This window comes from Rana temporaria, chromosome 3 (genome assembly GCF_905171775.1).
Source record: "Rana temporaria chromosome 3, aRanTem1.1, whole genome shotgun sequence".
NCBI lineage: Eukaryota > Metazoa > Chordata > Amphibia > Anura > Ranidae > Rana > Rana temporaria.
Window position 1 is genome coordinate 104,727,700 of NC_053491.1, and position 26,475 is coordinate 104,754,174.

Consider the following 26,475-nt stretch of genomic DNA (forward strand, 5'->3'; position numbering starts at 1 on the left):
CGAATGCGCGAGTCGCACTGCGCTCTATAAGTGGACAGGCGATCTCCTGGGACCTGTTGCGTGTCCCTGGAGATCGCCTAAGGCGAGAAGAGAAGTCGCTAAGGCCTTCCCTGGGTGGAAAGAGGAAGTGGGACAGGAAGTCCCACTCCTACCGAAGCCCCCACTCCCCCTCCAAAAAAATCACATGCCAAATGTGGCATGTAAGGGGGTGAGGTGTGCTTAAAGCGGAAGTTCCACTTTTGGGTGAAACTCCGCTTTAATGGTGTAGATTGTCTGGACAATAGGCTGGTAGCTTCTCCACAGCAAAAAGGGCTCCTTGGTCACCTTGGACTGTGACTGGAATGGATAGGCCTGCTACAGCCATCTGCTGATAAACATTTTTGCCAATCAAGACACCACCGATATTAAAGAATATCGGTGAGTTCATTTCCTAGTCTATGTACATGCTTTTTCTCCTAACAAGTCCAGGGATTAACAAGCCAACGTAAACCAAAGGGCTCAAGTATAGTTTACTGTACACTGATGTCTGTGTAGAATTTTTGCCTTCTTCATGAAAAGTAACTTTTTCTGGAGATTAGGGTGTATACATTCAGTGTAGTATGCCAGGGTGATTTCCTAATAAGTTTATTGTGTTGATAGTTTTTTGTGGTCCTCAGAATAGACTGGTGATATTAGATATTGCTTGGATAAAGTTATATAAAAATTGGACTGATGGCTACAGAAATGTAAAAACAAAAATTTTGTTGTGCTCATAAGTTTACATACCCAGGTAGAATTTATGATTTATTGGCCACTTTAACCACTATACTACCGGCCGCTGTCAATTGACGGACCCGCACCCGCTGCGTTACTGGGAACACAATGCGCGTGCCCGGCGGCTGCCGGGCACCTGCGATTGCCCAGTAACTGAGCAGGACCGTGGATCTCTGTGTGTAACCACAGAGATCCATGTCCTGTCAGGGAGAGGAGACCGATGCTGTGTTCCTTGTACATAGGGACAGAGATCAGTCACCTCCCCCAGTCAGTCCCCCCCCCCCCCACAGTAAGAATCACTCCCAGGGTACACATTTAACACCTTCCTCGCCCCCTAGTGCCATTCACATTTATACAGTAATCAGTGCATATTTATAGCACGGATCGCTGTATAAATGTGAATGGTCCCAAAAATGTGTCAGATGTGTCCGCCATAATGTCGCAGCCCCCCAAAAAATCGCATATCGCCACCATTACTAGTAAAAAAAACATAATTATGTCCCCTATTTTGTAGGCGCTATAACTTTTGCGCAAACCAGTCACTATACGCTTATTGCGATATTTTTTTTTTTTTTTACCAAAAATTTGTAGAAGAATACGTATCGGCCTAAACTGAGAAAAAAAATTGGGATATTTATTATAGCAAAAAGTAAAAAATATTGTGTTTTTTTTCAAAATTGTCACACTTTTTTTGTTTATGGCACAAAAAATAAAAACCGCAGAGGTGATCAAATACCACCAAAAGAAAGCTCTATTTGTGGGGAAAAAAAGGTCGTCAATTTTGTTTGGGAGCCATGTCGCACCACCGCGCATTTGTCAATTAAAGCAACGCAGTGCCGGAAGCTGAAATTTCGCCTGGGCAGGAAGGGGGTATATGTGCCCAGTAAGCAAGTGGTTAAGAGAATATGAATGATAACACAAAAACTTTTCTTTCATTCATGGTTAGTGTTTGGCTGAAGCCATTTATTATCAATCAACTGCGTTTACTCTTTTTAAATCTTAATGGCAACAGAAACTACCCAAATGACCCCGATCAAAAGTTTACATACCCCAGTTCTTAATACCGTGTATTGCCCCCTTTAACATCAATGACAGCTTGAAGGCTTTTGTGGTATTTGTGGATGAGGCTTTTTATTTTTTCAGATGGTAAAGCCGCCCATTCCTCTTGGCAAAAAGCCTGCAGTTCCTGTAAATTCTTGGGATGTCTTGCATGAACTGCACGTTTGAAATCTCCCCAGAGTGTCTCAATAATATTGAGGTCAGGAGACTGAGATGGCAACTACAGAACTTTCACTTTATTCTGCTGTAGCCAATGACAGGTCGACTTGGCCTTGTGTTTTGAATCGTTTTTGTGTTGGAATGTCCAAGTACATCCCATGCGCAGGTTCCTGGCTGATGAATGCAAATGTTCCTCCAGTATTTTTTGATAACATACTGCATTCATCTTGCCATCAATTTTGACCAAATTTCCTGTGCCTTTTGTAGCTCACACATTCCCAAAACATCAGCGATCTACCTCTGTACCTTTCATCATAGGCCCTGTTGACTCCTCTCCAAATATAACATTTAAGGTTGTGACCAAAAACCTAAATTTTGATCTCATCACTCCAAATGACTTTGTGCCAGGATGTTTGAGGCTTGTCCCTGTGCTGTTTGGCGTATTGTAAGCAAAATACTTGTAGCATTTGCGTAGTAATGGCTTTCTTCTGGCGACTCGACCAGGCAGCCCATCTTTAGTCAAGTGCCTCCTTATTGTGCATCTTGAAACAGCCACACCACATGTTTTCAGAGAGTCCTGTATTTCACCTGAAGTTATTTGTGTGTTTTTCTTTGAAATCCCAAACTATTTTCCTGGCAGTTGTGGCTGAAATTTTAGTTGGTCTACCTGACCGTGGCTTGGTTTCAACAGAACCCCTCATTTTCCACTTCTTGATTAGAGTTTAAACGCCGCTGATTGGCATTCTCAATTCCTTGGATATCTTTTTATATCCCTTTCCTGTTTTATACAGTTCATCTACCATTTCCCGCAGATCTTTTGACAATTATTTTGCTTTCCCCATGACTCAGAATCCAGAAACATCAGTGCAGCACTGGATGAAAGATGCAAGGGTCTGTCAGGAGTCCAGAAACTCATTGACCTTTTATACACACACACTAATTACAAGCAAACAGATCACGGGTGAGGACGGTTACCTTTAATAGCCATTCAAACCACTTTGTGTCAACTTGTGTGCATGTTATCAGGCCAAAAGTACCAGGGTATGTAAACTTTTGATCAGGGTCATTTGGGTAGTTTTCTGTCGTCATTGTGATTTAAAAAAGAGTAAACACAGCGGATTGATAATAAATGGCTTCAGCCAAACACTAACCATGAGTGAAAGAAATGTTTTTGTGTTATTATTCATATTCTCTGAAAAAGGGCCAAGAAATCATAAATTCTGCCAGGGTATGTAAACTTATGAGCACAACGGTATACTGCACTGTTGGTTATATATGTTACCAGAGATTCTTAAAGTGTTACTAAACACAGGACCCTGCATTTACAATGTCTGGTTTCCCACAGGACAAAAAACAGAAATACAATTTTAGTAAATATAAACTGGTAAATACCTTTGTCATCAGCAGTATATTGCAGTCTCGTGACTTCCATCAGTGTCCAGCCAAACACTGGTTAAAGCTTGTAGGAGGAGTTTTCTGAGACTGTAAGACCTCTGAACCTCTGTCTGGACAGTGCTGATTGGCCCTTTGGTGATCACATGCACTTTCCCAAGAAAAAAATAAATAAACACCTCTCTAGCAATACACACACCAAACTGAGCATATGTAGCCTGACTCCATAGACTGTGTTATCAGGAAATTAATATCCCCCCCCCCCATTAAAAAAACAATTGTTTTACCAAAATGAATCTGTGTATTTTAGTTGTACAATTTTAATTCTTAATAGCAAAGCATAGCTTTGCTTTTTTGTTCTTCTTCTGACAGTAGGTCCATACTCGTAGACTGCTGTTTAGTCTTTTACATCCACAATCAATGGAGTAACATACTCAGAGTGTCGCATTCCGAAGGAGAACCGGGGGGCTTGACGTTGAGACAAGTGCACCTGAGGAGAAGGAAAAATGTGAAGCACACTTACCATCTACTGTTACAATCCAGCAACAAACTCATACTGTATATGTGATGCTGAATATGACACCTCCTTTAGTCCTATCTGCAGTGCATAGCTAAAGTTGTGTTTCACTATCTTGCACACTGTTGTCACCTTTTGTATATTTTATATTCCACTAAAAATATACCAGACAAAACATATATTGCTAGAAACCCTGATGGTACCGTGTTTCCCCAAAAGTAAGACCTACCCCAAAAATAAGACCTAGCATTATTTTCCAGGAGGGCTGCAATATAAGCCCTACCCCGAAAATAAGCCCTAGTTTAGAATACTTGCAAAATCCTATAATCCACTCTATTGCAGTAGTATATAATGTACAATGTGTGTCTTTCTGTAATATAATTGTGGGGAAGAGAGCTCCGGCGGGTCACAGAAGCGCAGTGCGGCCCTATAACGAAGGTATTTGGCACAATTATATTACAGAAACACACACATTGTACATTATATACTACTGTAATAGAGTGGATTATAGGATTTTACAAGCATTTTAACTCAATTCACACTGGGGATTCTTGACAGGCAGGGAGAGAGAAGGGGAGAGAAGACAGCACATTACATGGTAAGACCTACCCTGAAAATAAGCCCTACTGTGTCTTATGTTGCCAAATTTAATATAAGCCCCGGGCTTATTTTCTGGGAAACTCGGTACAGCTGCCTGATCGCTTTCACAGACCCCTGGTAGTGTTCCCCCCTGCCATGCTTCAATGTGCGCTCCATTAACTTTAGTGGAAAGAAGGTGAGACATCAGATCCCTGATGTATTTTTAACCACTTAAGGACCCCTTCACGCTGATATAGTGATTAACTCCCAAACTGCAATTGTCATTTTCACAGTAAACAATGCATTTTTATAGCAATTTTTGCTGTGAAAATGACAATGGTCCCAAAAATGTTGTCCGATGTGTCCGCCATAATGTCGCGGTCACGAAAAAAAACGCTGATCGCCGCCATTAGTAGTAAAAAAAAAATTATTAATAAAAATGCAATAAAACTATCCCCTATTTTGTAAACGCTATAAATTTTGCGCAAACCAATTGATAAACGCTCATTGCGATTTTTTTACCAAAAATAGGTAGAAGAATACGTATCGGCCTAAACTGAGCGCAAAAAATAAAAACCGCAGAGGTGATCAAATACCACCAAAAGAAAGCTCTATTTGTGGGGAAAAAAGGACGCCAATTTTGTTTGGGAGCCACATCGCATGACCGCGCAATTGTCAGTCAAAGCGACGCAGTGCCGAATCGCAAAAACTGGCCAGGTCCTTTACCTGCATAATGGTCCGGGTCTTAAGTGGTTAAAGATAACTTTCCAAAACAAAAAGCTATTACATAGGGGACATTTGTTGTCCCCTACTTTTTGTAAGGGACTATGTAATAAAAATAAAAGGGGAAAGAAAAAACAACACAAACATTTTGAGCCTGTGCACATGTACACAGACGCATGCTGGAGCGAGAGAAATAATGACAGGGCTGTCACAATTAACACTAAACTGGTTGACACCTAGGAGGCTTTTAAATCTTTGGGCACCAAAGTTCTTACATGTTTTATGAGCACACGCAGTTTTAATGCTTGACATGTTTGATAGCTATTCACTCGGTGAAACCTAATGTTTTTTTTTTTTTTAAAGAATAGGAAATATATTACATTTGTGTGCCCTAAAATAAACTATAGTGTATTTTTTACAGAAAATTTGAGTTTGATACACCATTTTGCTAATATTATGTGACAAACAATTGGAGCTACCACCATTTTATTCTCCTTTCTCCATGGTCTCTGCTTAAAGAATATATATAATGTTTTGGGGGTTTTAACCAAGTTGGTGGCTACAAAACCTTACTTTACTAGTAATGTCGGTGATCTGCAATTTTTATCGTGACTGCGAACACTTTTGAACATTTTTGGGACCATTGTCATTTTTACAGCGATCAGTGCTATAAAAATGCACTGGTTACTGTGAAAATTACACTGACAGTGAATGGCTTAACCACTAGGTGGTGCGGTAGGTCCCTAAGGCGTGATTCTTACTGTAGGGGGGCGTGGCTTGCTGTGACGCATCACTGATCGTGTTCCCGATGACAGGGAACACGATCAGTGACAATGTCACTAACATCTCCCCGTTCTATGTCTCCGTGAGATGATCGCTGGTAAGCCCGCGGCGATCGAGTCCGCGGGACCCGTGGGCGCGCTCGCCTGCAACAACTGCTTCTTAAAGGGGACGTACAGGTACGTCCCTTTACCTGCCTGTGCCATGCTGCAGATGTATATCTGCGTGCGGCAAGCGGTTAAACAGAACAGAGCAAGGCACTGAGCTACAGCATTCGATATACACCAAAGCCTCTCCTTCACTAAAGTACATTACATTTCTATTTACACTTTCACAGCATTACTCATACTAAGAACAATCTTAACCTCCCTGGCGGTATGATTATTTCCGATTTTAGGTGCTGAAAGCAGTACCATTATTTGCAAGGAAATTTGGTGATTTGTACTGTAGGCCTGTAATTCTTAGGAATAACTCACTTAAATCTGACCAAACAAGAGTCTAGTAGACATCCCGGGTATGAATTTTTTTAAAAAACAAAATTATAAATTATAATATAATAAATAATTATAAATAATAATATAATTATAATAAAAATAATTCAATAATGTAATCAACTCAAAATCACTGAAATTTGCTCAGTTGCAGAATTGTCGCTGTCATTATTTTTATTTTTTTATGACGAATTTCCCCCACAAATCGCTATCGCACAATTCTGCAAATGATTATAATTTATAATCGCTGTTTTCTAGCTGCTCTAAAACCATTTTTGACATAAAGGGACACTTTTGGTTGCTATGGACAATCAGTTTGCAGGGAGAAAGAGCAGTTTTTATTATATAAAAGAACATGCAGGGCACTGGGCAGACCACTAGGGACAAGGGGGGTGTGTATTTTTTACATACAGTACTGTAATCTATAAGATTACAGTATACTGTATGTAATGTGTTTGTTTACCTTTTTAAATTTGGCGCCGTTCTCCACCCCCCGTGCGTTGTAACGTCGCAGGGAACGGAGATCGGCGGCACACAGAGGCACTGTGTGAATCGAGCGAGCACCCGCTCGTTTACACAGCGCGGTGGCATCGCTGGATCCAGGGACAAGGTAAGTAAACACTGCCTATGGATGCTGCGAGGCGAGCCCGAGTCTGACTCAGGGTTACCGATCGCAGCAAAAAAATGTAACCCCGAGTCAGACTCGGGAATACCGCCAGGGGGGTTAAAGGGGTTGTAAAGGTTTGTTTTTTATTTTCTAAATAGGTTCCTTTAAGCTAGTGCATTGTTGGTTCACTTACCTTTTCCTTCGAATTCCCTTCTAAATGTTTTTTTCTTTGTCTGAATTTCTCACTTCCTGTTTCTCCTCAGTAAGCTTTCCACCATCATCCGAGCCATTCTGGCTGGGGGTTAGTCAGCCAGAACAGCTTACTAAAGCCCCATACACACCATCAGATTATCTGCAGATTTTTGTCTTCAGATTTACCAAAACCATATAATATGAGGTCAAACCTTGAGGCCCCATACACATGACCGAAAATGTCCGCTGAAACTGGTCCGCGGACCAGTTTCATCGGACATGTTCGGTCGTGTGTAGGGCCTAGCAGACAGTTTTCCGGCCTAGCGGACAGGTTTCCAGCGGACAAAAGTTTCTTAGCATGCTTAGTTACGCATGGTTAGTACAACTCATCGGACATGTCCACTGGTTATGACGTATAACCAGCGGCCCGAAATCCCACGCATGCGTCGAATTGATTTGACGCATGCATGGAAGCATTGAACTTCCGTGTTAGAGAACGTCGGTGTCTTCTACGTCACTGCGTTCTCTGTCCGCTGGGATTTTGGTCTGATGGTGTGTACACACATCAGATCAAAGGCTCCCAGCAGACATGTCCGATGAAAACGGTCCGCGGACCGTTTTCAGCTGACATGTCTCCTCGTGTGTACAAGGCCTAAGAGTTTCAATTTGTATGCAATCAGGCAGGTCCTTGTACTACATGGTTTTGGTAAATCTGAAGACAAAAATCTGCAGATAATCTGATGGTGTGTATGGGGCTTTAGGAGGAACAGGAAGTGAGAAATTCAGACAAAGAAACAAAGAAAAAAAACATTTAGAAGGGAAATCGAAGGAAAAGGTAAGTGAACCAACAATGCACTAGCTTAAAGGAACATATTTAGAAAATAAAAAACAAACCTTTACGACCCCTTTAAATTTGCATTTTTTTCCCTAAAATGTGCAGCTGATACAAGAATATGATTCCATTGTAGAATTTTGGTTAATCTCAATTTCATTAAGAATCTTACCTTTTCTGGACTATGGGCTCCTGGTCCTGGTTTTTGTGTGGTGTCTCCAGGCAGGGAGTTTCTGGCGGTCATACTGTACTTTGGAGGTTTATATTTATATGTTGATGGCTCAACAGTGCGGTAGGTTCCAGGTCCTGGTGTCTGAGATTGGAGAAATTACATAGATATTTATACTATATAGAAGGCAATAAAAATATAGGTATTACTACAGACAGAAACTATTTGACCACTTACTTTCTGAAGATCTTCATGGAAGCTTCCTATCTTGCTTCGTCCAATCATAGAGAAGTTTGGTGCCGATGATTTGCTAACAATTTCTGGCCCAAGCACAGGTGGAAGCGTATATGCTGCTGGACCTATAATAGATAAGGTAGAACCTTGCTGACAAACAGCCCCAGAAAACACAGCGTAAGGTCTAAGATGTCTAAGATGGCAGGTACTTGTGGTCTGGGCTGTGGCTTCTGGTCTGATAAAAAGGGCTTCAGAGGAAGACAACCTTGGCCAGTGTACCCCATTACCATTTCACACAGGGGGGGTCAGAATCTGGGGGTCCCCTTTGTTAAAAGGGTCTTCCAGATTCTGATAAGCCTCCCGCCCGCATACCCCCACAACCACCGGGCAAGGGTTGTGGGGATGAGACCCTTGTCCCCATCAACATGGGGACAAGGTGCTTTGGGGGGCACCCCAAAAAGCACCCTCCCAATGTTGAGGGTATGTGGCCTGGTGCGGTTCAGGAGAGGGGGGGGCGCACTCTGTCCCCCCCTCTTTTCTGCGGCCGGCCAGGTCAACGTGCTCGGATAACGGGTCTGGTTATGGATATTTAGGGGGAACCGCACATCATTTTTTTTTTAAATTGACGCCGGGGTTCCCCTTAATATCCATACCGGACCTGAAGGGTCTGGTTATGGATATTTAGGGGGAACCGCACGTAATTTTTTTTTTAAATTGACGGCGGGGTTCCCTTTAATATCCATACCAGACCTAAAGGGTCTGGTTATTGAATTTGCGGGGACCTCCGCGCATTTTTTTTTCCCCCCGAACTCCGAACCCAGACCCAAACTTTTTCCAATTATTCGGGTTCGGGAAAAACCCAAAGTCCGTACTGAACCCGAACGTTACAGTTCGGGTTCGCTCAACTCTACTTGTAACATATTTTGTGGTATACGAATTTGTGTTGGCATCAGAGGTGTTAAAGGGAACCAATGCAAGACTAATTGAGATGTTAATGGATGACCTGCAAGTAATTTTTTTTGCATTTTTTTTTATTGCAATATTTTTATATTTTTTTTTTTATATTTCATACCCACATGCACTGTTTGGTGGGTTAGGGTCCCAAAGGACCTAAAAACTATTTATGCAGGGCAGATAGGTTGCACGTAAGCCCACTGCTACTCAGTACTAGACATCATTGCTTTGGTTGGTATATCCCATACTGGGGACTTTTCCTATTATGACCTTAGTGCTGAAGGCATGTAGACTGGTATCAGCATGGCTTGGACTGCATGTACAATGCCAACTTGCCTTAGGAATACCAGTCCTTATGCCATTGTGCTAGGCTATAAGCACCGAAGATCATCTGTTTTTTATTTAAAAATAAATAAATTACCCTCCAAGGGCTGAACATATGGAGAGTGCAAGTATCACATTGAATGCACTGACCGGTCCAACATTATCTGCTAAGAAGCAGTTTTTTATTTTTTATATTTATATATATTTTTTGTTGGCACTTACATGCTTTTGTGCATTAACTCAGTTATACCTATTTAACTGATGTCAGCCCAATACAGGGCACACACAGTCACGGTTAATCACTGGAGTATCAGACACTCTCAACACACCCCAGTTTATATATATTATTATATTTTTTTATATATATTGTTTTTTATATTTTTTGTCACCAATATATTAGTCTTTCAATATAATCAATTATAGATTCACGTTAGGACAAATTAAATTGTGGCTAATAATAAGAGCTTGCACAGGTACACGGAATAAGGTAACACATCTTTATAACAACCTATGGAATTTTAAGTGTCCAAGGATCATTAAATAGGAATAACCTCTGGCCAAAAGAGGGGACTCTCCCTGCTTGTGAGTTCACCCCCTAGAGGTATTCTACATTTACTTATTTACCTATCACATATTTGACACAGGATTCATTGGAACACGCACTGGGAGTTACAAACACCTCTTAGGCAGCGCCACCACCCCTTCTTATATACAACCTACCATTTTATTCCTCCCTAGGGAGGATTACCAGGGGGGGCAGCAGCCCACATACCCATCGTGGGGCAGAATTAAAAAGAAATAAAGGAGAGTCAGGACGCCCACTAACACACAGCTCCTTTCTCTATCTGCAATGTAGAGAGCGTCCTGACTCTCCTGCTTGCCCACTCCCCCATCAAGGGAGGGGGCGAGCACGACACTCCACACCAGGGAGAAAGCCTTGCATTACTGTGTGGAGGTACAGACAGAAGAACAGGAAGTGAGAATTTTTCAGAAGAAATAAGGACATTTAAATGCAAAATCGAAGGATGAGGTAAAGGAAGCTATTTAGGGGAATTTTGTTTTACCTTTACAACCCCTTTAATTGTATAGTTACATTGGTCCAGCTTGGACTAATGCAGTGTTTCTCAATTCCAGTCCTCAAGGCGCCCCAACAGGTCATGTTTTCAGGCTTTCTATTATTTTGCACAGGTGATGTGATCAGTTTCACTGCCTTAGTAATTACCACAGCTGTTTCATCTGAGGGAAATCCTGAAAACATGACCCGTTGGGGCTCCTTGAGGACTGGAGTTGAGAAACACTGGACTAATGTAAGTAGGCATATTTCATACCTGATGGATTGCTGTGGAAGTTGAAAATCACTGTAGCATTTGGTGCTACTACAGTGACCGCCTCTATTTTCCAGGTCCTGTACCAAGTAGCTGTCCCACTGCAAACTTACCACAGTTGCCCCACTGCATACTGACCACAATCTCCACAACTGTGACATCACCAACCCATCTCTCCACCTTGTTCAATCAGAGAAAATATTGTATTTATTGAAAAAATTCAAGTGGAGCAGCCACTTGGCACACCACCTGTAAGATAGCAGCAGTCACTGTAGTCCAGCAGGTATGAAATATGCATACTTTCATTGTTCCAAGCTATGCAATTAACATTGTAGCACCCTCTAGTGTGTGCTAGAAGTTAGTAGACTGTAGGTAAATTTAGTTTGGCTCAGGGTCAGGTCTGAGCTGGGAACCTGGGTCAGGGTTCAGTGACTCAGGGCTGGATAACTCATCCTAGCAGGCGCAGCCTTTCTGGTGCCTTCCCCTGTTTTCTGGGACACTGGAGAATGTTCTGGACATGTGGGTGGAGGTTAGAAGCTGCTAGGCATAGTTATGAGGGCCTCAGCCAATCCCAAGCAAGGGCTGGCAGGGGGCAGGACACCTTATAAATAGGCATGAGTCATGCCAGCAGGGGCAGTCAGTGGAAGATGGAGATTGAGTGCTGAGGAGGCTGTCGGTGGCCCTCAGGGGTGACCCTAGTCTGGGGGGTGACTTTTGGCTGGGGGTCGGGTGCTGGAAGGAGCCTGCCACAACGCACAGAGGAAACCCTTCCTGGAGGCACGGGAGCAAGGAGAGAGGACAGGAGGAGCAGGTCAGCACTACTGGGAGATCTCCTGAGGGTCAGCCGGGTAGGCTGGTGAGTGTCAGTCTGGAGGACTGTGGTGGAGAAGTTAGCCTGTAGGGCTAGTAAAGGGGCAGCTGCAGCCAGGTGGGCTGGCAGTGCCTGAAAAGGTGGTTCTGGGATCAGTGGACCCAGGAGGAAGAGTAAAAGCAGGACACTATAATTATTTTGCTACACATCCAAGGGGCCTCAGGTTCCTGCCAGTAATGGGCCACTGCCTTTAATCTGAGTGATTGTCAGATATTCACACAGTGATCCCACTGGGTTCTGCAAGCAAGTGTGTGCTGGAGGAGGAAGTAGAGCTGTATATTGAGATTGCATATAGGAAAAATGTCCCTGAAGTTCTGCCCAAAGTCAAGTGGGCATCCCATAACCTCCCATCCCTATTTAATTTTTTACCCTCAATAAATAACAAAAACAAAGTCCGGTCTCTGAAAAGCCTGTAAAATTTGGTGTGCCTGGCTATGCAGGGTGGGGGATCCCAGTTTAACTGTGGCTCCTTAGGGGATGCGCTACAACATCATATCATGGAGTTCAGTTTAAAGTTTTCAATTGCTGAATCTGAAAAAGAATACATTTTGACTGTTCCCATCTGTCAATTACATACCTCCTAACTTTAAAACTCAAGAATCTGTGACAAATTAGGGTGATATGGACCTGCAGCGAGCTTAACGCTCCGTGGCAAAAAAGTGGGTGTGGTCACATTACGCTGAATATTTTTTGTAGGGCTCAGTAAGTTACTGATTAGAAAATACTAAACACAACCTAGGAAATAGCAAATTAAATTCACCAAGTGTACACACTGCCCCCCCTTTTCCCCTACACACACTGCCCCCCCTTTTTCCCCTACACACACTGCCCCCCCTCTCTGTTTCTGCTGCAATCTCATGGCCACTTGCCTGCGCTCACTTCCATCCCTTCCATCTCGCTTTCTCAATGTATACATGTCAACCATGCCCCCCTCCACCATAGGGACCTCATTGCTGTCGGTTGAGAGCAAGATGGGGGGGGCTGGAGAGGATGATCTTGCACAGCCCTGAAATGCATGTTGGTGGAGCTGAGTGGGTTAACAAGTGTTTTGGCACTGGGATGCAGGACACAGCCCAGCACCGTGGGACACCAGGAACTTGTTGAAGCACTGGGACAGTCTTCTGGAATCTGGGACAGTTGGGAGGTGTGCAGTTACATGCTTTAATGTGGACCTGCAGCTAAATGTAGAGGCCCGGATTCAAGAAGCAATTGCGCCTGCGTAACCATAGGTTACACAGCGCAATTGCTTACTTGACCTGGCGTTACGAATGCTCCTGATTCAGGAACATCGTAACGCCAACTGCAGCCTAAAATCTGCGTGGCATTAGGCTCTTATGCCACGCATATCTTAGGCTGCATTCTTGCGATGGCAGCTAGGGGGTGCTCCCATTGTGCTCAGTGTATAGTATGCAAATTGCATACTAACACCGATTCACAATGTTGCGCGAGCCCTGCGTACGCAATTTACGTCGTTTCCGTACGGCGTGTTTAGCGTAAGGCTGCCCCTTCTAATAGCAGGGGCAGCCAATGCTAAAGTATACCCGACGTTCCCGCGTCGCGACGTTCGATTTTTACGTATTTTGCGTAAGTGATTCGTGAATGGCGCTGGATGCCATTCACTTTCACTTTGAAGCAAATGACGTCCTTGCGACGTCATTTGCCGCAATGCACGTCGGGAAAGTTTCCCGACGGAGCATGCGCTGTACGCTCGGCGCGGGAGCGCGCCTAATTTAAATGATTCCCGCCCCCGTGGGATCATTTAACTTGCGCGCGCTTACGCCGGGCAAATTTGCCGGCGCGCCCTCGCAGTTCACGGAGCTACTGCTCCGTGAATCGAGGGCAGCGCAAAATATTTGCGGGGGCGCAGGGCAAAATCGTTGCCCTGCTCCCCCGAAAATATTGCGCAAATGTACCTGAATCTGGGCCAGAGTGTTTTTGTTGCTGCATGTATCCCAGGAAAGGGATTCACTCCAACTTTCCGTCCTGGTTGTTGTCTTGAGTGTTGTCTTTGGAACAGAAAGTGAAGAAAATATCAAACATTTTACAGTTGTCACTTAAACAGTAGTGGATTTGTCATCTCCCAAAAAACACTCCTATTTTAGTGAATAGTTAAAGATAAGATTTTGCCATACTTTGAGAGTGCATGTCCTATTGTGACCCTGGGACAGATGTTTTTTTAAATGGCCATTCATCTCCTTGTTCAAATCGTGTTTTCCTCATAGTTAGCAATGGTTTTCTTTATTAAATGTTTCAGATATTTTGTTACTCCTGATCCCTCTACAGCAGGGGTGTCAAACTCAATTTAATCGTGGGCCGCATCAGCATTATGATTGCCCTCAAAAGGGCCAGTTGTATCCGTAAGATTAGATGTCCAGCGCATCCCCTCCCCTTACATTAGATGTTAATAGCCAACCCACCATCAGAAGTTGAGTCCCCCACTCTCCCTTACATCACAGTGCACCCCCCTTTCCCTATGCTGCTGCTGGGAAGAAGCTGGATGCATTGCTTAAAAGCAGAAAGTGAGGGTCTTGACTTGAGGAGGACCAGAGGAGGGCTGGAGCTCTCCTGCAGCTGCAGGAGAGGTGCGAGGGCCACATGAAATGGCCTGGAGGGCCAGATTCGGCCTGCGGGCCTTTTGTTTGACACCTGTGCTCTACAGGAAGACCTTTGTTAACCACTTCCCGCCCGGCCTATGGCCGATTTACTTACGGGAAGTGGTTATGAAATCCTGACAGGACGTTCTAGAACGTCCTGCAGGATTTCATGCCGCGCGCGCCCGTGGGGGCGCGCATCGCGGCGATCGGTGATGCGGGGTGTCAGTCTGACACCCTGCATCTCCGATCTCGGTAAAGAGCCTCCGGCGGAGACTCTTTACCACGTGATCAGCCGTGTCCAACCACGGCTGATCACGATGTAAACAGGAAGAGCCGCCGATGGCTCTTCCTCACTCGCGTCTGACAGACGCGAGTAGAGGATAGCCGATCGGCGGCTCTCCTGACAGGGGGGGTTAGCGCTGATTGTTTATCAGCGCAGCCCCCCCTCGGATCGCCACACTGGACCACCAGGGATGCCCACCCTGGAGCACCAGGGTGGGCAAAAAAAAAAAAAAAGCCAAAAAAAAAAAAGTCTAAAAAATAAATAAAAAAAAAAACATAAAGAAAAAAGATGCCAGTCAGTGCCCACAAATGGGCACTGACTGGCAACAATCAGTGCTGCCACCCCAGTGTCCATCAGCGCCACCCCAGTGTCCATCAGCGCCACCCCAGTGTCCATCAGTGCCACCCCACAGTGCCCATCCATGCCCAGTGCCCACCTAGCAGTGCCCATCTGTGCCACCCATAAGTATCCATCAGTGCCGCCCATGAGTGCCCATCTGTGCCGCCTATGAGTGCCCAGTGCCGCCCATGAGTGCCCATCAGTGCCGCCTATGTGTGCCCATCAGTGCCGCCTACGTGTGCCCATCAGTGCCGCCTATGTGTGCCCATCAGTGCCGCCTATGTGTGCCCATCAGTGCCGCCTATGTGTGCCCATCAGTGTCGCATACCAGCGCCGCCAATCAGTGCCACCTCATCTGTGCCCGTCAGTACTACCTCATCGATGTCCATCAGTGCCATCTCATCGGTGCCCATTAGTGCCGCCATATCAGTGCCCGTAATTGAAAGAGAAAACTTATTTACAAAAAAATTAACAGAAAAAAATAAAAACGTAATTTTTTTTCCAAATTTTCAGCCTTTTTTTAGTTGTTGCGCAAAAAAAAAAAATCGCAGAGGTGATCAAATACCACCAAAAGAAAGCTCTATTTGTGGGGAAAAAAGGACGCCAATTTTGTTTGGGTACAGTGTAGCATGACCGCGCAATTGCCATTCAAAGTGCGACAGTGCTGAAAGCTGAAAATTGGCTTGGGCGGGAAGCTGCGTAAGTACCTGGTATGGAAGTGGTTAAAGCAGTGGTTCTCAACCCTGTCCTCAAGTACCCCCCAACAGGCCATATTTGGGGGAATTTCTCTTAGATAAAATATCTGTCCAAAATACCAAGTCATTGACTCTGAATTTAAAGCACCTTTGCAAGATAAAGGAAAACCTCCAAACATGGTGGGGGTACGTGAGGACAGGGTTGAGAACCACAAGGACATTTATCTGACATTTTGGGCTATTAAATGTCATACATTTAGAACTTACCTGGTGTTTGGTCATTGCTAAATGTCCTTGTTCTTGAACCTAGCGAATATTTTGGAGCTGACCGATAAGCATATTTCTCAGCACTCTCAATAACGTAACTACCTGTTAAAAGACACACACACAAGGGTTAATTTGGAAATGTATAAAAGCTCTATATCGCAACCTGATTTTCATGCACAGAAATTCTTATAATATCACCTGGTCCAGGAGTGCTGAAAGCGTTTAGATCCTTGGGTCTTCCATAGAGTGAATATGCTGGTGTGCCAACTTTGCCCCTGATGGTGATATTAGCTGGCACTAGATACTTTGGTCCTGGGGAGCAGTTATCGTCAAAAATTAAACGGCGAATACCAGCGCTATATGCAGGTGCTCTGTATTTACTAGGATCGTGCTGGTTGTAACCTGCAAAGAGATCCATTCTGTAACTGAAAGCCATTTTAGGGCTACATAATCATGAGGAACATCATTTTTTTTTAAAGCACAAAGCTATGCCCACAAGTTCTCCTTGCAATCACACATTTTATACATAAAATATAGCATACTATGCTAAAATGACAGTATATAATATTACATTTTGTTTTTAAGTTTAGATACTTTAGGGATCTTTAAATAAAAACCTAACTGCATTTGGACCAGTGTTGTCAGTTTGTTTGCTTCAGAGCTTCTTTTTGTCGATGCACCTTAATTATGGCCCACTACCAAAATGCATTGAGCAGAGGCCTCTAGACCAGGGGTGGGCAATTATTTTTTCGATGGGGCCACATGAGAAACTAAAAATATTTTGGAGGGCCGGGCCAAAAGGCTAAACTCAATACTGCATAAAATCAATTGTATTTCTTTATAAAAAGCAGTAAATATCATTGTTGGAAAACTGGTACGAGTACTTGTTATAGACATGGCACAGGAGGGGGACAGAGGCTGGGGACATGACACAGGAGGGGGACAGAGGCTGGAGACATGACACAGGAGGGGGACAGAGGCTGGGGACATGGCACAGGAGGGGGACAGAGGCTGGGGACATGGCACAGGAGGGGGACAGAGGCTGGGGACATGACACAGGAGGGGGACAGACGCTGGGGACATGACACAGGAGGGGGACAGACGCTGGGGACATGACACAGGAGGGGGACAGAGGCTGGAGACATGACACAGGAGGGGGACAGAGGCTGGGGACATGGCACAGGAGGGGGACAGAGGCTGGGGACATGGCACAGGAGGGGGACAGAGGCTGGGGACATGGCACAGGAGGGGGACAGAGGCTGGGGACATGGCACAGGAGGGGGACAGAGGCTGGGGACATGACACAGGAGGGGGACAGAGGCTGGGGACATGACACAGGAGGGGGACAGAGGCTGGGGACATGACACAGGAGGGGGACAGACGCTGGGGACATGACACAGGAGGGGGACAGACGCTGGGGACATGACACAGGAGGGGGACAGACGCTGGGGACAGGCAGCCACTGTTTAATCAATAACAATTGATTAAACAGTGGCTGCATGTGATGGCACAGTGGCTGCGTGTGATGGCACAGTGGTTGCGTTTGATGGGCACAGTGGCGACAATTGATGGCACAGTGGCTGTGTGTGATGGGCACAGTGGCAACAATTGATGGCACAGTGACTGCGTGTGTTGGCACAGTGGCTGCATGTGATGGCACAGTGGCTGCGTTTGATGGGCACAGTGGCTGCGTGTGATTGGCAGAGTGGCTGCGTTTGATGGGCAGAGTGGCTGCGTGTGATTGGCACAGTGGCTGCGTTTGATGGGCACAGTGGCTGCGTTTGATGGGCACAGTGGCTGCGTGTGATTGGCACAGTGGCTGCGTGTGATTGGCACAGTGGCTGTGTTTGGGAACAGTGGCAACAATTGATTGGCACAGTGGCTGCGTGTGATTGGCACAGTGGCTGCGTGTGATTGGCACAGTGGCTGCGTGTGATTGGCACAGTGGCTGCGTGTGATTGGCATAGTGGCTGCGTGTGATTGGCACAGTGGCGACAATTTATGGTGGCACAAGTGGCTTAGTGTGTTGGCACAAGTGGCTGCATGTGTTGGCACAAGTGGCTGCATGTGTTGGCACAAGTGGCTGCGTGTGATGGGAAGTGACCCCTCCCGGCCCTGCCTACTGTTATCACCGCGGCGGGGAACATTACAGACAGCGTTCGTTTGAACAGCTGTTTTTCCCGCTGCGCATAGACACTCCCCCTTGGACGGATCTGTCCAATCGCGAGCAAGGGGGAGTGTCTATGTGACTCCCCCTTGCTCGCGATTGGACAGATCCGTCCAAGGGGGAGTGTCTATGCGCGGCGGGGAAAACGGCTGTTCAAACGAACGCTGTCTAATGTTCCCCGCCGCGGTGATTAACGTGGCAGCGGCGGCGATTTCGGCGGCGGGGGTGGGCCGGATTAAAAGGTCTGCCGGGCCGTATACGGCCCGCGGGCCGTAGTTTGCCCAGGTCTGCTCTAGACTGTTGCCAGCATAGCTTAAAGTCATGGCCGAAATTGTTGGCACCCCAGAAATTTTTCCAGAAAATCAAGTATTTCTCACAGAAAAGTATTGCAGTAACACTTGTTTTGCTACACACATGTTTATTCCCTTTGTGTGTATTGGAACAAAACAAAAACGGGGTGGAAAAAAAGCAAATTGGACATAATGTCACACAAAACTCCAAAAATGGGCTGGTCAAAATTCTTGGCACCCTTGTTTAAGCATGTGATGCTCCTTTAAACTCACATGGGGCAAGTAACAGGTGTGGGCAATATAAAAATCACACCTTAAAGCAGATAAAAAGAAGAGAAGTTCACTTAGTCTTTGCATTGTGTGTCCGTATGTGCCACACTAAGCATGGACAACAGAAAGAGGAGAAGAGAACTGTCTGAGGACTTGAGAACCAAAATTGTGGAAAAATATCAACAATCTCAAGGTTACAAGTCCATCTCTAGAGATCTAGATTTGCCTTTGTCCACAGTGCGCAAATTATCAAGAAGTTTGCAACCCATGGCACTGTAGCTAATCTCTCTGCGCGTGGACGGAAGAGAAAAAATTATGAAAGGTTGCAATGCAGGATAGTCCGGATGGTGGATAAGCAGCCCCAAACCAGTTCCAAAGAAATTCAAGCTATGCTGCAGGCTCAGGGAGCATCAGGCCTCGTACACACGACCGAACATGTCTGCTGAAACTGGTCTGCCGGACCAGTTCCCGCGGACATGTTCGGTCGCGTGTAGGGCCGACCGGACAATTTTCCGGCAGATCGGACAGGTTTCCAGCGGACAACTGTTTCTTAGCATGCTAAGAAACACGTCCGCTGGAACCATGTCCGCCGGACATGTCCGATGGTCAGTATGACTCATCGGACATGTCCGCTGGCCCGAGAACCCGCACATGACGTCGAATTGATTCAACCCATGCGTGGAAGCTTTGACCTTCCGTGTCAGAGAACGTCGGTGTCGTATAAGTCACCGCGTTCTCTGTCCGCAGGGATTTCGGTTTGATGGTGTGTACAGCCATCAGACCGAAATCTCCGAGCGGACATGTCCGATGAAAACGGTCCGCAGACCGTTTTCATCGGACATGTCCCCTCGTCTGTACGGGGCCTCAGTGTCAGCGTAAACTATCCGTCGACATTTAAATGAAATGAAACGCTATGGCAGGAGACCCAGGAGGACCCCACTGCTGACACAGAGACATAAAAAAGCAAGACTACAGTTTGCCAAAATGTACTTGAGTAAGCCAAAATCCTCCTGGGAAAACGACTTGTGGACAGATGAGACCAAGATAGAGCTTTTTGGTAAAGCACATCATTCTACCGTTTACCGGAATGAGGCCTACAAAGAAAAGAACAAGAAATATGGTGGAGGTTCAATGATGTTTTGGGGTTTTGCTGCCTCTGGCACTGGGTGCCTTGAATGTGTGCAAGGCATCATGAAATCTGAGGATTACCAAAGGATTTTGGGTCGCACTGTAGAGCCCAGTGTCAGAAAGCTGGGTTTGCGTCTGAGATCTTGGGTCTTCCAGCAGGACAAGGACCCCAAACATATGTCAAAAAGCACCCAGACATGGATGGCAACAAAGTGCTGGAGAGTTCTAAAGTGGCCAGCAATAAGTCCAGATCTAAATCCCATTGAACACCTGTGGAGAGATCTTAAAATTGCTGTTGGGAAAGGCCCCCTTCCAATAAGAGAGACCTGGAGCAGTTTGCAAAGGAAGAGTGGTCCAAAATTCCGGGTGAGAGGTGCAAGAAGCTTATTGATGGTTATTGAAAGCGACTGATTTCAGTTATTTTTTCCAAATGGTGTGCAATCAAATATTAAGTTAAGGGTGCCAAGAATTTTGACCAGCCCATTTTTGGAGTTTTGTGTGACATTACGTCCAATTTCCTTTTTTTCCTCCAATTTTTTGTTTAGTTCCAATACACGCAAAGGGAATAAACATGTGTATAGCAAATCATGTCTTACTGCAATACTTTTCTGTGAGAAATACTTGATTTTCTGGAAAAATTTATGGGATGCCAACAATTTTGGCCATGACTGTATACATCTGAGGATTGACCAGCCTGGACCAGTGGAGTTACTATCTGAAATGTTATCCTTAATGGGAAAAGTGAGATATGACTGTCCTGTTAAGTCAGGGGTCATGCTTATAAGGCGAGCGGCCACAATTGCATTTGGTACTGGGACTGATCACCCTATACACGTGGATGATTATAACGCCATGTTTTAGGTGCACAGCTGTCTCTGTACCTTTACTGGTGATCCATTTTCCTATGTATATTCAGCATGATCTGATGACCTGTGATTAAGAAGTGTTTATATCTGGTAAGCCACATGGTTTAAATTGTGATAGAGATACCCGTTCACCTTTTTGTGCAGACTGATGAACCCTGTTGAAGAAATCCAATAAAAAAAAAAAGTTTTTTTCTATGCATCGGGGCTGTGCCCATACTGCACGTGGTAACTGCTCGAGGTGAGGAGAGCGGAGATATACTTACCTAATCCGATGATCCTCCGATCACAAGATGCTGCACGCTAGCGGTCTTGTCCATGGACTGTTCCTGACATCATCACGCCCTTAGACCAGCTCTGGACGTGAGGACTGCAGGAACAGTCCACCGCTAGACATGGGGGAGCGCTGCTTTCTGCAGGATTGAAGGATCGGGTAAGTATAGCCTTTCGGTGTGCCCCTGGATAAAGGTATAAGGTAGTATTTATTAAAAAGATTAAAAAATGAACACTCACATTTGGTGGACCTATTCACACACATCGCTCTTGCACTTTGTGATATGCCTATGATGTTCTTTCATATGTGAGTGTTCATTTTTTAATCTTTTTAACCACTTGCTTACTGGGCACATAAACCCCCTTCGTTCCCAGGCGAAATCTCAGCGTCCGGCACTGCGTCGCTTTAACTGACAATTGCGCGGTCGTGCGACGTGGCTCCCAAACAAAATTGGCGTCCTTTTTTCCCCACAAATAGAGCTTTCTTTTGGTGGTATTTGATCACCTCTGCGGTTTTTATTTTTTGCGCTATAAACAAAAAAAGAGCGACAATTTTAAAAAAAAATATATTTTTTTTTACTTGTTGCTATAATAAATATCCCAATTTTTTTTTAAAAAAAATCTTTTTTTTCTCAGTTGAGGCCGATACGTATTTTTCGACGTATTTTTGTAAAAAAAAAAAAAAAATCGCAATAAGCGACAAAATGGGGAACAGAATTATGATTTTTTTTATTATTTTTTTTTTTACTAGTAATGGCGGCGATCTGCGATTTTTTATTGGGACTGGGATATTGCGGCGGAAGTATCGGACACTTTTGACACAAATTTGGCGCCATTCACATTTATACAGCGATCAGTGCTATAAAAATGCACGAATTACTGTATAAATGTGACTGGCAGTGAAGGGGTTAACACTAGGGGGTGAGGAAGGGGTTAACTGTGTAGCCTGGGTGTGTTATAACTGTGTGGGGGGAGGGGGGTGACTGGGGGAGGTGACCGATGCTGTGTCTCTATGTACAAGAGACACAGATCGGTCTCCTCTCTCCCTGACAGGACGTGGAGCTCTGTGTTTACACACAGAGCTCCACGTCCCTGCTGTCACCTGCCGTGTCACCGACGATCGCGTGTACCCGGCGGACATCGCGGCCGCCAGGTACACGCATCGGGTCTTCGGCGATGCGCCGGGACAGTTTTTACCCGCCGCGTGCCACCCAGTGGCGCGCGCGGGTAATGCACATAAAAGGCCGTGTTTAAACGGCCACTTGGCACTTGAGAGCCGCGCTGCGGACGTATTTTGTCTATAGCGCGGATCTCAAGTGGTTAATAAATACTACCTTGTACAGTATCACACTGTGTGTGTTTTTTTTTCCATTACGCATGTTATGTGGTTACCGTATCTCTGGCGCCAACAAGACTACATGTATTTACACTTCCTGATGTTTACTGGAATTTGCGGTGCCAACTGATATGTGGATTCAGGACCAGCTGGATACATCTTGCTGACGGATTATATAAGCCTGTTTTGACTTGGGTGGTATAAACCTCATCAAGTCAATACCATCTGGTAAGCCTCCCCCTTACATTGGTGGTGGTGTCTCTATCATTTCACAGAGAGGGTCACATCCATGTGGGACTCTTCATTTCAACCTTGCAGTTTTTTTTACACTTTTGGACTGTTATTTGTGTGTGGTCACAATAGAGGACTGCTTCGTTCTGATATATTACTCTGATATCCCTAACTAAAATCTAGTGGAACCAATTGCCATCAGAAGTCACCTAATTAGTAACCTGTGTGTAATTAGTAACCTGTGTGTAATTTAATCTCAGCCTTGAGGCGATTTAGTTTGCATTTGTAGCGCTATATAAGTTAAGCCCTGTACACACGATCGGATATCTGATGGAATCTAATCCGATGGATTTTTTCGCTGGATATCCGATAAAGCTGCCTTTCATCAGTCTTGCCTACACACCATCAGTCAAAAATCCGACCGTGTCCAACGCGGTGACGTAAAACACTACGACGTGCTAAGAAAAATTAAGTTCAATGCTTCCGAGCATGCGTCGACTTGATTCTGAGCATGCATGGATTTTTGACCGATGGACTTCCACACAGACGATCGTTTTTTTTCTATCAGTTTTTTATCCATAGGAACATTTTAAAACATGTTCTATTTTTTTTCACCGATGGAAAACAAACCGATGGGGCCCACACACGATCGGTTTGTCCGATGAAAACGGTCCATCGGTCTGTTTTCATCAGACAAACCGATCGTGTGCACAGGGCTTAACTCACTCACTGTATAAATACAGTTGTTCTGTTAAGCCCTCATAGGTTTGTTAGAGAACCTTAGTTAACAAACAGCATAATGAAGGCCAAGGAACACACCAGACAGTTTAGGGATAAAGATGTGGAGAATTTTAAAGCAGGGTTATGTTATAAAAAACAACAACAAGCCCTCATAGGGGCAGGCAGAAAAAAAAAAAAAAAAAAAAATGTTATAAAAAACATAACAGTTTTGAACATCTCACGGAGCACTGTTCAATCCATAATCAGAAAACGGAAAGAGTATGGCACAACTGCAAACCTACCAAGACATGGCCGTCCACCTAAACTGACAGGCTGGGCAAGGACCACATAATCAGAGAAGAAGTAACTCTGGAGGAGCTGCAGGGATCCACAGCTCAGGTGGGAGAATCTGTCCACAGGACAACTATTCGTTGTGCACTCCACAAATCTGGCCTTAATGGAAAAGAAAGCCATTGTTTAAAGAAAGCCATAAGAAGTCCCGTTTGCAGTATGCGAGAAGCCATGTGGACACAGCAAACATGTGGAAAAAGGAGCTCTGATCAGATGAAACCAAAATTGAATTTTTTTGCCTAAAAGCAAAAAGCTATATGTGACGGAAAACTCTGCACACTCTATCCCTACCGTGAAACATGGTGGTGGCAGCATCATGTTGTGGGGATGCTTTTTTGGGGATGGAAAGTTAGATGGAGCCAACTACAGGACAAACCTGTAAAGCCCTGTACACACGATCGGATATCTGATGGTATCCAATCAGATGGATTTTTTCACTGGATATCTGATGAAGCAGACTTTCATCAGTCTTGCTTACACACCATCGGTTAAAAATCCGATCGTGTCCAACGCGGTGACGTAAAGCACTACGACGTGCTGAGAAAAATGAAGTTCAATGCTTCTGAGCATGCGTAGACTTGATTCTGAGCATGCATGGATTTTTGACCGCAGAAGTCGTAGTAACGAAACGTACGTCGAGTCGGTACTTGCTCACGCACAAACGCAACTTCCGGTCCCGCTGGCTCGGCGATTGTGAGAGGTGGAACGCACGCCAGCATGCACAACATCGGGACGTCCATCCATACATGAAACGCCATACAGCCTCAGTGCCAGGTTCGGGGCACTCTTTCAAGTAAGGAGCCATTTGGCCTTTTTTATGTAAACAATTTTTATAAATAAACAAGATTACACTATTGCGGCACATCTTTTCATTTTTGCATATCCCAATTGGAGTCATCTGACAACAAGGGCATTTAGTCAAATTGATTGACCCATATAGCAGGTGTACCCTGCACCAAGTGCATTTGACCTCTTTTTTGATTAAAAGGGTCAACACTATGTGGTAAGCTGCCATCCATATCTTGAGCACTTTGGGTGTTATATCACGGTGGGTGAAGGTGGATCTTTACAGTCCTAATTGGATTTTGGCTTATAGGAAGAACAGAGTGAATTTTGAAGGACTTTTATTTTATTTTGCATGAAGCACTTTTATTTAAGGATATTTCTTTCACAGCAGTCATTCTCATGTAACAGTTATATATCATGTATTGTTATCACTAACATTGTTTATTGAGTCAATTATTGTATTATTGAGTCACAAGCTTTATTTGCTTAAGTGGGGTAATTTACCCTATCACACACATTTTCTAGGAGGCATTTGGGTTTCACAGTTTGCACCATATTGACTAGGTAGGCTGGTTGTTTTTTTTTGTGATTATCACATGACTTTCACATTCATTTTTCACAAATTTTTAGCGCCCCCACCCTCATATTTAATAACATTTCTAGTCTATCACTGACAACTTTGGGGTGCAGCTTTTAACACTAGTTAATATTATTGGTATTGTTATTTAATTTTGGCGCAAGATTTTCACTTTTCTCATTAGTCTGCAAAAGACTTGAGACTGGGGCTGAGGTTCACCTTCCAGCAGGACAACGACTCTAAACATACAGTCAGAGCTAAAATGGAATGGTTTAGATCAGAGGTATCCAAACTGCGGCCCGAGGGCCAGATGTGGCCCTTTGCTAGCCTTTATCCGGCCCTTGGGGCACAATTTCTTCCAATGATATGAGGCACTATTCCTCCCATTGACACCAACAATGGGGCACTATATTATCCACTGATACCAATGATGGGATACTATTCCTCCTACTAATAGGGGGAATACTCCTCTTCCTATTGACCACCAACCCTGAGGCCATATATGTTCTCACTGATGCCGGGCCCGTGACTTTTTCTTCTCTTGCTGGCCCCAATCCGGCCCTCCTAAAGTCTGAAGGGCAATAAAGTGGCCCTTTGTTTGTAAAGTTTGGAGACCCCTGGTTTAGATCAAGCATATTCATGTGTTAGAATAGCCCAGTCAAAGTCCAAACCTTAATCCATTTGAGAATCTGTTGTAAGACTTAAAATTGCTGTTCACAGACACTCTCCATCCAATCTGACAGTGCTTGAGCTATTTTGCAAAGAAGAATGGGCAAAAAATGTACTCTCTAGTTGTGCAAAGCTGGTAGAGACTAAATTGCAGCGAAAGGTGGTTCTACAAAGTATTGACTCAAAGAGGCTGAATATAAATGCACGCCACACTTTTCAGATATTTATTTGTAAAAAATTCTGAAAACCATTTATCATTTTCCTTCCACTACACAATTATGTGCCACTTTGTGTTGGTCTATCACATAAAATCCCAATAAAATACATGACAAAATGTGGAAAATTTTTAAGGGGTATGAATACTTTTTCACGACACTGCATATACCTGAATTAGATTTTTATGATTGGTTTTTATTATTGCAATTTAGTGATGCCTTTCTATATTTATATTTGTGATTCTGTATGATGCATTGTATATACCATATTTTAAGGTGAACTGCTTTATCTGTATACCGTTGTGTAATTAAAAGAAACTCTGGCCTATTGTTTATATGCTTTTTTTATATGTGCCTTGAGAGTTTGTATTTTCAGTTTGCAACAGGTGTAACCACTTGCCACCCGCCCTATTACAAAATGACGGCAGCAAAGTGGTTTCAATATCCTGACCCAACGTCA

General features: G+C 44.5%; 1 protein-coding gene across 2 annotated transcripts in view; it reads right to left on the reverse strand.

Annotated features, from left to right (window-relative positions):
• Positions 1-3,667: 3,667 nt before the first annotated feature.
• LOC120931584 (outer dense fiber protein 3-like) overlaps positions 3,668-26,475 on the reverse strand; it is a 40,785-nt gene continuing 17,977 nt past the window's right edge. For both annotated transcript variants that reach the window (XM_040343167.1, XM_040343169.1), the window contains exons 3-7: positions 16,338-16,541; positions 16,140-16,241; positions 8,491-8,612; positions 8,257-8,397; positions 3,668-3,853 (exon numbers count right to left, since the gene is read on the reverse strand). In XM_040343167.1, the coding sequence (XP_040199101.1) occupies positions 3,761-3,853; positions 8,257-8,397; positions 8,491-8,612; positions 16,140-16,241; positions 16,338-16,541 (662 nt within the window). In that variant the 3' untranslated portion in view covers positions 3,668-3,760. The remainder of the gene's footprint in view (positions 3,854-8,256; positions 8,398-8,490; positions 8,613-16,139; positions 16,242-16,337; positions 16,542-26,475) is intronic.